Below are 13,551 nucleotides of genomic sequence, written 5' to 3' on the forward strand. Positions count from 1 at the left end.
ATAAACTTTTATTATTTTTTCTGCTATATTTTAGTTTAACTTTGCTGAACAAAATGGCGACATAATTTATGCAATTTGTGAATTTTCAACATTATGGAAAGTATGGTGTTTGATGTATGTGACCATACTTAAAAATTGTTGGAACCTTAAATAAACATGATGTAAAGAATTGTTTTCTATTTGTAATAATTATTTTTATTTATAAGAAAAAAATGTAAATCATAAATTGCAGATTTTTAGACAATTAACATTGACTAGTAAATAGAATCAAGAGAACATAATTATTTTAGAAAAAGAAGACACTTTTGAAGTTGATGTAGTTTACAATTTTATCAATCGTGTTATAACTGTCGCCATGTGATAAGGATATTTACACAACAAATTTAAACTCATTAGTTTTGTTTTTACACAAGAGTTTGGCAGAAAGGTCATCCCAAAGGATAAACAATGAGCACAGAGGGAAGATACTTTCCTCCTTATCCGGATTTCACTTTGGAATTATCCAAGAAGGTTCTGACAGACACCAGGGTTTGTAAATGCTGAATTGTTTAATATTTCCTGTTTGTGGGGTTGTTTTACACTTTGCGTTGCTCGGGTTGAAACCTTGGTGCCAAACGTAGCATTATTGATGCCCTGCGACGTGTGGCCGCTGTGTTCCATTCTGCGCGTTTCCTCGAACCGCTCACAAAACATCTGCTGTAAAAGTATCATCGATGTAATATTAGAAAGAGCTGGTTGTAAATACTATGTTTCATATAAAACATCTTTCAGTCTGTAAAAATATAGAAGGGTCCTCCACTATTCATTAACTTATTGTCAAGTTGAATTCAGTAATATTAATGTCTCATGTTGAACTGACCCTGGGTCACTGAAGAACACAGAAAGCTAAAATGTAAGTGTAGATGGACCCAGTATGTGACCCAGTGCCGGTCAACATGTATTCACCGACCCTCAGACCACCGTTTTTGAGCCCACCATCAGTATTAATGTCAATTCTATATTTCTAATGTTTTCAACTAATAGAGACAAATTTTATGTTTTAATTGTCTTAAAAGAAGGCAAAAGTCTATTAGGTTTAGTTATTCAGATATCGTGAGATGCGGTCGGGTGTGATGTAGGTTTCAGAAAAACATTTTCTTTATCGTGCCAATGTTTCGATCTTTTCTTGAGAAAATAAAAGAAAATGTTTTTCTGAAACCTATATCACACCCGACCGCATTTCACAATATCTGAATAACTATCAATTAACGGTCACTAATCTCTACACATTTCTATTAGGTTCTTTCTCAACGTAAAAAATAGACAAATTATTTGGTTGTTTTATTCAGTGAAATGTAATACTTAATCTGCTTCACCGATCATGTATTAGGGCTAATTCTGTCAATAATCTTAAGTAACACCGTGTAGGTCGGTTTGCCGCCTTCTTCAGTGAGGATTACAATGACCCAGCAAATGACCCAGTGCCGGTCAACATGTATTCACCGACCATTAGATCACTGTTTTTGAGCCCACCATCAATATTAATGTCAATTTGTAATACTTGGTGACTGTTAATTACTGTTCATTCAAAGATCTTGAGTTGTGGTCTGGATAGTCCAGACCATCACATGTTCTTTAAATAATCATTAATGTCCATCATATATTTTTTGTTTTCAACCATGGGAGTCAAATTTTATGTTTCAACTGTCTTAAAAGAGGGCAAAAGTCCATTGTTTTGCAAAAGTAGAAAAAAGAGGTTTATTCTGCTTCACTGATCATTTACTAGGAATAAAACCATGTAGATCCTTTGTTAATAAATTAGATGATGTTTTTAAGGTTGGAGAGACCCATTTGGTGAGGCCTTCAGAATCTGACAATGAAGAAAGTTCCCCTGAGTCATTAAAAAAGCATAATAAAACAAACATCGGGAAGAAAAAAAACAACGTCGATTCGAACAAAGGCAAAATCAACATTAGTCGTAATACTCCGACAAAGCCAGAAAAGAAACCGTGGCAGATTACCGGCAAAATAAGGAAACCAAGTGAGGTCACTTCAAGCAAACCCAAAAAGCCTGAGTATATGAAAACAGGTTCTTATTTTTATTTTAAGGTAAACATTGATAGACACCGATTCGTAAAACAATGAGTTACTTAAGGCCATCTTTCAAAATTATAAAGGGGAGCAGATTTCTACACCTAATCGCTTAATTTTATATCGGTTGAATCAGACTTGAATTTTTTCCCATGAGTATAATGCAATAATTTTAATTTCAGATCAAACCTGAAGTGGACAGTAAGGTGGATGCATTAATTTTGAAGTTGTACGAGTCCATCATGGAAGCCGTCCCAGGATTGTGTGGCGGAAACAGCGACACCTCAATCTATACTGGATACAGTGGAATCGCTTTACTGAATTATTTTTTGTTCAAAAAAACAAGGGATAAAGTTTATTTTGATGTAACTATCATTTGTTTTATTAAAATAAAAAGACAAGATGGATATTTCATACATTTATCTTTAAAGACAGCAAAGGGTTTGGTCAGCAAAGCACTCAAATCACTAAAAGGCAGAAGGATCAGTTTCTTAAATGGCGATGCAGGTCCACTAGCCCTAGCAGCAATTTTTAGCGTCTTAGAACAAAGAAATGAAGAAGCCGACGACTACATACACCGGTATTTGTATTGAAAATATTACTTTGTATTCTAGTGAAAGATTTATTGACTTATTCTATATGTTTATTACAGTCTTATTGAACTTGGAGATACAGCAGATAGTAACGCCCCTGATGAAATTCTGTATGGAAGGGCCGGCTATTTATATGCATTACTTTTTGTGGAACAAGAAACAAAACCTCTTATTCCAGATAAAGTCTTGAGAAAGGTATAAAAACAGATGAAACTGTATTGATTATTAGAGAGTAGAATTGAATCAAAACTCGAGTCTTTTTTTTCAAATTGATTGTATTCCATAATGAACAATCTCTATAGGTTACTTTTACTGTTGGTCAATAAAATAATAATCTACAATTATTATAACATAACAATAGTGTAAAAAATCCCAGTAGCTACATTGCAAAATTTTTGTGGTACATTATTTTGTTGTTACTTACTAAAGTAGTCTCAGGTGCACCATGGTGGTTGCTTTAAGTTCCTATTGCATTTGTTGCATTTGAAAGCTAGTAATTAAACATGATTATGCCATTATATATATATATATATATATATGTGTGTGTGTGTGTGTGTGTGTGTGTGTGTGTGTATTTCCAAGACGCTGAAATCGTTAGGAATAAATCGAATGTTTGTGTGGCGCACCATAAATCGCTTTAAAGATACTCTTATCTATTAAAGACAAACCAGGTCCGGCCGTCCTCGCTCTGTGAGGACGAAAAATGCCACCAAAGCGGTAGAAAACCGAATTCGAAGAAATCCACTACGAAAACAAAAAATATTGTCCAGAGAACTGGGGATTTCTAATATCTTTTCCCTTGATTTTATTTTCCATAAGTGTTCTACAACACCCATTAATGGCCCAAATTTCTGCCTGAAAAATGGAGGTGTTATTGCCAAGAGGGGAGGAGATGCTGATGCCTAATTTCAGGATTCCAGCACCACTTCCTTTATGATATGATGTTATAAGTGAACCATCTGTATAGCAGTCTAAGTTATGATGGTCCTCATCCGCACTATAGTTATATTCACAAGGAGAAACTACTTGAAAGTACTTTTTCCCCGAAGGGGTTTTAACCTTTTTATCACTAACGCTTAATAGTTGGCTGTTAACCTTACTCAATGATTGTGCTATTACAAAGGCATAATTTAAAACTTTCCTTATTGCTTATTATTACTCCTTTGTTTGCCATATATACACAGCCCTTTCCCCAGGCGTTCTTTGTCTTTCTTTTTTTTTTTTTTAATTTCTTAGTTTCGGTTTTATTTGGCCATTCTTGATATTAACTGATAGTAAGAGATTCCAAGTCAAGGCATTGGGTTGTGTTTTCATTTTATATCATCCTGCTTTCTCTTGTTTTACAATATTGGAATGCTTCTTGCAAGGTTGCACACTGCTTCATACGAGATTGTTTTGTACCCTTTAATAACTAGTTGGATAATATCTGCACTCTTCTTACATCTGCTAAATATATTGTTTTTAGTGCTTTCCTGAAACCACAAGCATGTAGTTGTTAGCAAAAAGCAACGGAGTTCATCTTCTCTGTATAGTCTATTTTCTAGAACCACACTTGGGTACACTTAGGTTATTACTGCTTGATCTAATTCTATCTTACAGAAAAATGTAACGAGAATAAAAATTTATATGATAACGTCAAGAGATGTAGTGGTCATTATATATATATATATATACATATATATATATATTTTTTAATCTTGGGTCAGCTAGCCGAATCAAAGGATCATTTTATATCTATATAGATCATAACACAGTTTCTTTAGACATGTATTTATCTACAGAAGCTTTAAACATTTTTAGAGTGTCTACCGAACTGTGTTGATCTATTGTCTACTTGATAATGATCTTTCACTGTACTTGTGGTGCTGCTCTTCTGATCTTTTCAAACAAACTGATGTTGTTTCAAACAAAATGTTGGCCCTGGAACCGATAAAGTGATTCCAGATTCCGAATTACCCCCATAAACCAGTCAAATAAAGTACCGCATTAAAATAGAAATTTTTTTTGATTGGCTGTGACTTGTTGAAACGTTACAGAAATTAAAATAGTACTGCACCTTCTTAAATTTAGGTGTATTAAAAGACAATGTTTAAAAATTCCCAACCAGTTTTTAAAATATGATGAAGGTATACAATTTCATAATGCATATTTTAATAATCTTGTTTTATTTTAGACTGTTGAAAAAATAATACAATCTGGGACAAAAGAAGCAGCAAGAAGGAAGTCTGTCGTCCCACTGTACTATGAGTGGCATGATAAAATCTATCTCGGAGCGGCCCATGGTTATGCAGGGATACTTTATATGCTTTTAAATGTGAGTAGAGTTAAAGATAACACTTGAGAAATTTTTCTTGGTGAATAAAAAAAAATCATTTCCTAACAGGCGTCTCGTCACATGTCTGAATATGAGAAAGAAAATTTAGTCAAGCCGACTTTGGAGTGGTTGATAAATACAAAATTCCAAAGCGGTAACTTCCCTTCTTCCATCGGAAGCATGACAGACCGACTGATACAATGGTGTCACGGTGCGCCGGGTTTCACCCACCTTCTCAGCCTGGCGAGTCAGGTTTATAAGAACCCGAGGTACAGAGAATTGGCTTTGGAATGCGGAGACGCTGTATGGGAAAGGGGATTGCTCAAAAAGGGCTATTCAATATGCCATGGTGTTTCAGGAAATGCTTACACATTTCTACATTTGTATCAAATGACAAAAGTCAGTTTAAAATGTTTAACGTTAAGTCTAGATTTTAAATAAAAATTATTGTTTTTTTTTAAGGATATAAAACACTTATATAGGGCAGCCAGCTTTGTCGATTGGTGCACAAGATATCCTGCTAATGAGGGAATGCGTCCTGATCGACCATTTTCACTTTTTGAAGGTACAATCTTAAAATTTAATCATTTTTTTAGTCTTACTAATTTTTTTTTTTCTAGGCAAAGCAGGGCTTTTATATTTTCTGGCGGATGCCAAAGATCCTTTAAGGGCACTTTTCCCCTGCTACGAACTGAAATCGTCAGGCTAGCTGTTGCCAAACTGAATTTATCACTCTGTTTGCTACATTGTCAGCGTATTTTTTGTTGTTTATGCTATTAAAAGAAACTGCACTTATTCATTTTAGATTTTTTATTGATAAAATCTCAATACTAGTAGTGAGATGAGTTTAAGCATTTGTAATAATCATGAAGTGTATTGAAAATATGATTTGTATATTTTTTAAATTTAAATTTTTTATTTAATACATTATTATAGTGTAACAACTTTTTATGTTGTAAATTATACGAATTCTTCGTTTAATGATTTCTTTTTTGGGAATTTTTTTTAAGGATTGAAGTCTGTAATGTTCAACAACAGTTGGAAAGGTTTTAACAACAAGCAGTGCTTGGTAGGTTGCACAAACAGTCTTGTGTCTACTGTCATGTGAGTCTTGCCAAGTTCGTTGAAATTATACTTAGTGAAATGACAAGTACCAGATGGGAAGTGCTTTGGTCCCCTGTCCACAAAAACAAGTTTATCAAGTGGGACACGGAAATATCACTCTATGAGACGCTCGACCAAAACGACTGCGACTTGAAAGATGACTGTATGTATTTTATGAAGTTGAACCCGTCGAAGATCTTGTGACAATTCACAAATAATATATGAATAAATATACACTCAAAGAAAAAAACCATATACTTGTATTTATTTGTTTATTTTTCATAAAAACTAGGTATAAATATTAATAATTGACTTAAAATGCAATCACAGCATTAATAAATAGTTGTTTGCTTTTAAAGAGTGTTACTAATGCTTTCACTCTTTAGATCAAATATAAAGAACAACAGTTCAATTTCAACCTTTCCAGAGCCAACTTGTTGAGTGAGTTCATTGGGTTTTTATAACGTTTTCTTTGATGACACAATAAATTTTAGTCAAAATTTTGTTTTTAAATTAAAAGAGTGGTTTTAAATCGAGAAGATCCAGCCAGATACTTTGACCAATGATGGACGTAGTGTCCATGCTCTACCGTCCACATTGGTCTACAGTGGTTTAGGGCTATTGGAAGTCTTGATGGAAGATCGGCTGCGGTGTACGACAGCCAGAGATGATCATTTTATTGCTTTTACTGCACTACAAAGCCGTAATTTAACGGCTTCCTTGATAGGTAGTCAACTCCAAAAGGTCTTTGTAGGCTTTGTGAAAAAAGCCAAGTCTTGCATCAGATTCTGTTCTACTGAAGAAGCCATAAGTAGAAAGATGACTATTCGCAAATCAGCATCTCTCTTGGACACGCCTTGTTTCATGTGCCATGTGTGAGTCACAGCATTTCAAAGACATTCACTTACGGTATGGGGGGAAAACAACATCCTTTTTCATATCATACAGAATAGAACTTTGCACTGAGATACTTTGAGGAAATGCTTCTGGACGCTGTTGTTTCATTGGCTCCTTTTATTGGGGACAATTTCATCATAATAATCCTCGACTACATGTAGCTTGAGTTGTCATCTATTATTTGAATTACAACAATGAATTAGCCAGCTTGTTCTTTTGACATGAATCCTATAGAGCACATATGGGACATGATAAAGAGACGGGTCAGACATCGTTCGCCGCCTCCAGTAAGTGCTGAACTGCTTTAAATTGCTCTTGTTGAAGAATGGGATTACATTTCACAAGAAGAAATCCGATCGCTTATTCACTCGATGCCTAGGAGATAAGGCTCTCCACAAGACCAGAGGAGAATGTCTGTCAGTTTTAACTGCCCAGTTCTAACCAGGGAAAAGTTCTGTATTTGGCTTGACCTTTGGGACCTCAGTCGTGACAGTTAAATAGAAAACTATCAATTTTTCTCAACATTTGTTCATTTCATTTCTCCTCCAGAATTTAAACAGCTAACGAAAGGTAAAATGCTAACTTTTTAATCACTCCAACATCTTAAAAAATGTACACGACTGAAGGAAAAAATTGAGAAACTGGCCAATTAATCGTGGCCGTCTGGATTCAGACAAATATACAGTTAAAGTGAACGTGTAATGCCACTTAGCAGTTCTCCACTAGAGAGAAAGTTGAAAATTTCACGCTGACCCAGGCCTAAAGCAATAAAAAAGGTTTGTTTTTAGCTTAATCATTGGAAAGATGATGGCCCAAATCATGTTGGCTTCTTCTGCTACTAATATTTTTAATGTGGATAAGGAGGATTATCGATACTTGCTATCTTTCTCATCTTATTGAATAATCACTTTATTAAAGAAAATACAATCCTCCTTATTGACGTTAATAATATTACCAATAAAAACCAATTGAGCTAATCTTCATTGATAGAAAATCTCATAAAGGAAACATTTAAATTTCAAAAGCTGAAGAAGTGATGTACAAATAATTTTTCATTATAATTTAAATACATTTTTATTTCAAACCGTAATTTTATTTTATTGCTTCCGGTACTTAGCTAAGTTTTTGAGGTGATACTTCAATTTAAAATTGCAAGTGAACATGCTTATGTTTTTTGTAATTTCCTGCCCACTTAACGAGATAACTTTAATGTTTCTATAGTTTAGTCATTTCTGATTATGCCGACCTCACAAGTAAGACATAATAGAAGACCACTGAAAATGTACAAATGATTAGAAATGACCCAACTGCAAGTTCATCACTCTGCAAACCTCCACAAAAATTCTTCGTACATGATTAGTTATACTTTTCATGTTTTAGACCTGACGGTTTAAATCAGTGTGATATTCTCTTTCTATCGACCCATTTGTTCTGTTACTTTTAGAATACTTTTCTATATGTATAACTGACTGGTCTGACTGGGTGAATCACTATAAAATGAAAGTTTTTCATTGTGTTTGCCAATTTTTCTGGCACCAAAATTAAGGTTGGTTTATTTCCCAAGACAGTGGAGATGTGCTCAGTTTGTTTGCCTCTGCCTGAATCTCTATATTCAGTTTCTCAATTTTTCCTTGCCTGTTGAGCAAGAGAAATTCTTTGGTATGATCAAGTCCCAAACCTTTTTCATTGCTTTAGGCCTGGATCAGTGTGAAATTCTCATTTTCTCTCTAGAGGGGATCTGCTAAGGGGCATTATATGCTCAGTTTGTCTATTTGTCAGAATCCAGATAGCCACCGGTTAATTTTTCATCCTGTTTAACTTTTTTTTTTCTTTCTTCAGTCGTGTCCATTTTTTATGTTGTTGGCACCATGAAAAAGTGAGTTTTGCTTTTTGTTGGCTGTTTCAAAACTTGGGAGGAAAAAATGAAATGAACAATGATAAGAAAAATGAAAATTTTCCATTTAACAGATGCGCCTGAGACCCAAAGGTCAAGCCAAGTATGCAATGTTTCCCTGGTTAGAACTGTACAGTTAAAACTGACAGATAAACTGAGCATGAAGGGATTTAGGAACTTTCAGATCAGTCTTAAGTTGAAGATATAATGCTCTTAACCCTGTTTGGCAAGATGATTTATGATGTGCAATTTCAGTTCAATTTTTAGTATTTCCTGGGAACCAATTTCAACTTCATGGGCCTCGGCTTGAATCATTGATGAATACAAGGGTTCAGCTTTATAAGCCCCTAATTTCCTCAATTTAGGCATCTCGTACTTGAAGAGCCTCATGTAGATTGGCACCTTGGTTAAGAAATCCCTTTGGAGATGTTTAGATATGTAAAATTATCGGAGTACCTGGGTACAACTAACTCTTGTGAAGCTATTATGGATGGTGTAAGGGCGTGGGTGTTGGGTCATATTAGAGGGTTGAAAATATTCAGGACAGTACTGAAATTTCTACAAACTTACAGCCGTCTTCTATAGACAGGTTTTCGTTATATGGATATACCCTATTGTCCATCTTTCAGTCCATTTTTGGTTATTTACCGTGCCCAATTTTCAATTGTATGGAAGATTGAAGGCATCTGTCTCAGACGATTTTGTCATTTTACCCCTGGGTCCACTCATTTTTATACCATTAACTAGTGTAGCAGTTTGCTTTCTATTGTTACATTAAAAAAATAAATAAAATAAAAATAAAATGTTAAACTAGACAGTGAGAAATCTATATGTAAATATGGAAAGGAGGATGAATCATTCATGAGTCTATGAATCGGACACTGTAAATTAACAAATGAACACTCGAATGCAAGACTTTAAAAATGAAACCTAAGCCAAACAGTTTGAATTTAATTTTGGATGTTAATGAGTCAAACTTGGTCAGCTTGGACAGGATATTCAAGGTTTTGGAATGAAGATAGATGTCTACATGTTCATTGTGAGACTCTCAAGAAATCTCTTGAGAGATTTGTGCATAACTGGTGGACTTTAACTCAGTCTGTAAACATGGATCATGGGAAGATGCACATCACTCTGACAAGGCTGCCTTGCTTATCCTTGCGTTCAGTTCTCCTGGTTTTTAGTGCAGCTCTTTTATTGCTCTGAAAATGTTAGTTTCTAAAATGTTTAAGAACAGAGATATTTATTTCCAAACTTGACATTTTAAACAAAAAACAAAATGTCCAATTAGAATTTCAACAAAATGAATGAAATTTAATTAATAAAATATTTTATAATTGAAGAAAGGTTTGAGTAGGTTTAATGACTGCTGTTAGGATTTGTTCAATTCTTGTCTTTTATTTTTAATATACATGTAAATTAAATAATTAAATAAATTTAAAAATTTTTCAGATGTTGAAATATCTGAGTACACTGTCGCCAGGCTTATCGCTAAAAATTCGAACCATCATTATATGAAATGTGTCGATATTTACCCAAAAGAAGAAAAAGACCTCTTGCTTGCAATAGGGCAGGCGAATGGCAAGGTTGTCCTTACATCCTTTGGTCCATCCCAGTTCGATTCATTGGGTCTTACTGGCCTCGAACTTCGTAAGTGTAATTTTACAATCTGACGAATTATTTGTATATTTTACTTAATTTATTTCTGTCTCGGTTCAAGCTCCAAAATATGCGAGGCAGTGTAACGTCGTTCAGTGGAATAAAATTGAGAATCACCTCATCGCCGCTGGCCTCGATAGGTACAGGAGCGACCATTGCATACTCGTCTGGGACCTGAAGACCCGTCATCACAACCTGGTGGCTGAATTGGGCCTGAGCGACATGGCTCATTCGTTATGTTGGCTTTCGGAACACCCCAAATCTTTAATCATCGGGATGAATAACAAAACACTCAAGATGGTCGATCTCAGAGGTATATCGTTTAATACAATATAGACAGTATTGTATATTTACCCTAATTATTTTTAGATACATCAAGAGGTGCGAATTCTTCTCAAACAAAAGCTGTTTACGGTGTGACAGTCCCACCACATCCGAGCTATCTTGTGGCAAGCTACATCGAAAATCAGATTGCAATCTGGGATGTAAGAAGTTTTGAAAAGCCAGTTGTTACATTACAGCAAGGCAAACCAGTAACAAAAATTCTGTGGTCTCCTACTAGGTAGTTCTATTCTGTTTGTTAATTTATTTTATTATTTACATTGCATTTCAAATTATCCATGCATTTTTTTTATAAAGTTTATATTCAATTATCCAAATGATTTAAATAAAACCATACGTTGATCAGCCTATTCTCACAGTCCGAGCTGTAAATCAGCAAGAATATACAGAGCAGAAAAATCGGTGGCAATTAAACTACATGTTCATTGCTTATGAAACTTCACCACTTGTTATTATGTGTGGTGATTAGTGACCATTAATCGATAATTATTCAGAAATCATGAGATGTGGTCTGGTGTGATGTAGGTTTCAGAAAAACATTTTCTTTATCGTGCCAACATTTCGATCTCTGTTGAGATCATCTTGATCTCAATAAAGATTGAAACATTGGCACGATAAAGAAAATGTTTTTCTGAAACCTACTTCACACCAGACCACATCTCACGATTTCTGAATAACTTTTTATTATTTTTTTTCCCTTTAATTTACAGAAGCAATCTTCTTGGATCCCTTCAAAGAGATAGCAGGTCGATTCATCTCCATGATGTACAGCAAATGGAAGATATGGAGCCCACTATACTTGAAAGAAGCATTAAACCTTTATTAAACCATATTCAGATCACGTCGTTCTCTTGGCATCCTAAAGATGAAAACCGATTACTCACTATAAATCTCTCAGGTATATTATACAGGATAAAAAAAGTTGTTGAACATTTATTGAAATGTTTATTTTTTTAGGCTCTATGACAGATTACACGATATTTGAAAGGATTACACTTAATTGGAGCCAGAGTTGTAATCTGGTTTGGACGCACGGCCAGAGGATGCTCAAATCCGTTCCAGTTTCAGACCCTTCCTACTCTATTTTTGGTGATATTTCTAGTCTTATGAAGAAACGAGCGTTTCAAGGATACGGGCTCAAAGTATTAACCTGCTCGAGTGCAAGATTTTTAAAAAGATATATCAATTTTATTGTAATTTTAGAATGAATTGAAAGAGAATGCAAATCTAGTCGATGACGAACAAGTTCAGAAAATCTGGCATTGGCTCGATCATAGCAAAGCACTCATAGACGGCGGTGTGATACCAAGCCCTGGAGGCGGGGCCAACAAACATCCCGGAATTTGGTAAGAATTTATCTTTCGACATAAATCTTTTATTACTACAGTTTGTTTTCTTAGCTCTGTTCTGGGACTCGATAACGGAAACAACAGCAACGCAAGGTCAGAATTGACGTTTTTATCGTGGTCTGGTGTAAGAACCACAGCATCAGCTAAAATATACAGGTAATGTAAGAGAATTTATTACTTATTTCCCATATTTATAATGAGTTTGATGTTCTAGGAGCGAAATGAGAGACAGAGCTTTGAGCCTTTGCAATTGGAAATTTATTCACGAACCGATGGCACTTCAGATCACTATAGAGGAATTAAAGGAGCAAGGTATTTTTTTCTATATATACACTCAAAGCCCAAAAAAAGTTTATTTAATTAGTTATCTGCTTATTATTATTATTTCCAATTTTTATGATTTTTATGCAAAACCAGTGAGAAGAAAAATTAAAGTCACAAGCGGGATTCGAACCCACGACCTTTGGCTCAATACACCGACGCTCTAACTACTTGAGCTATCATGACCTCAATCCTCCCGAGACACTAACTTCTCCTCTCAACCGGCTATTATTTAAAAAATGGAAAATTTAAATAATAGCCGGTTGAGAGGAGAAGTTGGTGTCTTGGGGGAATGAGGTCATGATAGGTCAAGTGGTTAAAGCACTGGCCTTTGGAGCCAACGTTCATGGGTTCGACTCTACCTCATGACACTAATTTTTCTTCTCAACCGCTTTTGCATAAAAATTTTTAAAAAAACTTATTAAGTGGGTATGAGACATTAACAAAACGACTGCAACTTGCAAGATGACTGTATGTGTTTTATGAAGTTGAACTCATCGAAGATCTTGTGACAATTCACCAGTAATATATAAATAAATATACACTCAATCGTTTTACGTTCTTTTGATTAAAAATAAAAAATTCAATAATTTCATGGTCCGCTTGACCAATTAATATATTACAATTAATTAAGGTTTTTGGTTGAGATAAAAAAGTCAATGGCACAAGCGGGATTCAAACCCACGATCTTCGGCTTGATACGCCGCTGCTCTATCACTTGAGCTATCGTGACCTCGATCCACTCGGACACTAACTTCCCATCTCAACCGCACCTTTTGAATTTTCCCTCCTTTTTGCCATTTTTCAAATGTCGTGTAATCGGGTTGGATTCTCGACGGTAATTACACGACATTTGAAAAATGGCAAAAAGGAGGGAAAATTCAAAAGGTGCGGTTGAGATGGGAGGTTGTCCGAGTGGATCGAGGTCACGATAGCTCAAGTGGTAGAGCAGCGGCGTATCTAGCCGAAGGTCGTGGGTTCGAATCCCGCTCGTGCCATTGACTTTTT

General features: G+C 35.0%; 2 protein-coding genes across 4 annotated transcripts in view; both read left to right on the forward strand.

Moving 5' to 3' along the window:
• Positions 1-280: 280 nt before the first annotated feature.
• On the forward strand, positions 281-5,781 carry LOC106662568 (lanC-like protein 2). Of its 3 annotated transcripts, none has more exons than XM_014386757.2 (9): positions 281-528; positions 1,816-2,088; positions 2,253-2,435; positions 2,502-2,650; positions 2,723-2,858; positions 4,837-4,977; positions 5,047-5,376; positions 5,440-5,542; positions 5,598-5,781. In XM_014386757.2, the coding sequence occupies exons 1-9, from the start codon at positions 448-450 to the stop codon at positions 5,684-5,686; spliced, it is 1,485 nt and encodes a 494-aa protein (XP_014242243.1). In that variant the 5' UTR covers positions 281-447; the 3' UTR covers positions 5,687-5,781. The 3 variants fall into 3 exon arrangements, with proteins under 3 accessions (XP_014242243.1, XP_014242244.1, XP_024081449.1); XM_024225681.1 differs by lacking the exon at positions 281-528 and adding an exon at positions 2,089-2,156 and having other exon boundaries at positions 1,930-2,020; XM_014386758.2 differs by lacking the exon at positions 1,816-2,088 and having other exon boundaries at positions 322-528.
• Positions 5,782-5,934: 153 nt separating this feature from the next.
• LOC106662567 (GATOR complex protein MIOS-B) overlaps positions 5,935-13,551 on the forward strand; it is a 13,943-nt gene continuing 6,326 nt past the window's right edge. The window contains exons 1-9 of the mRNA XM_014386756.2: positions 5,935-6,244; positions 10,325-10,522; positions 10,593-10,844; positions 10,901-11,093; positions 11,584-11,771; positions 11,831-12,015; positions 12,077-12,219; positions 12,274-12,378; positions 12,437-12,534. Coding sequence (XP_014242242.1) covers positions 6,121-6,244; positions 10,325-10,522; positions 10,593-10,844; positions 10,901-11,093; positions 11,584-11,771; positions 11,831-12,015; positions 12,077-12,219; positions 12,274-12,378; positions 12,437-12,534 — 1,486 coding nt within the window. The 5' untranslated portion in view covers positions 5,935-6,120. The remainder of the gene's footprint in view (positions 6,245-10,324; positions 10,523-10,592; positions 10,845-10,900; positions 11,094-11,583; positions 11,772-11,830; positions 12,016-12,076; positions 12,220-12,273; positions 12,379-12,436; positions 12,535-13,551) is intronic.

This window comes from Cimex lectularius, unplaced genomic scaffold (genome assembly GCF_000648675.2).
Source record: "Cimex lectularius strain Harlan isolate CLEC.00 unplaced genomic scaffold, Clec_2.1 scaffold33, whole genome shotgun sequence".
In the NCBI taxonomy this organism is placed as follows: Eukaryota; Metazoa; Arthropoda; class Insecta; order Hemiptera; family Cimicidae; genus Cimex; species Cimex lectularius.

Coding starts and splice junctions, on each gene's coding strand:
- LOC106662568 (XM_014386757.2), top strand. CDS start 448: ATGAGCACAGAGGGAAGATACTTTCCTCCTTATCCGGATTTCACTTTG. Junction 529..1,815: donor AGGTTCTGACAGACACCAGG/GTTTGTAAATGC, acceptor GATGTTTTTAAG/GTTGGAGAGACCCATTTGGT. Junction 5,543..5,597: donor ACCATTTTCACTTTTTGAAG/GTACAATCTTAA, acceptor TTTTTTTTCTAG/GCAAAGCAGGGCTTTTATAT.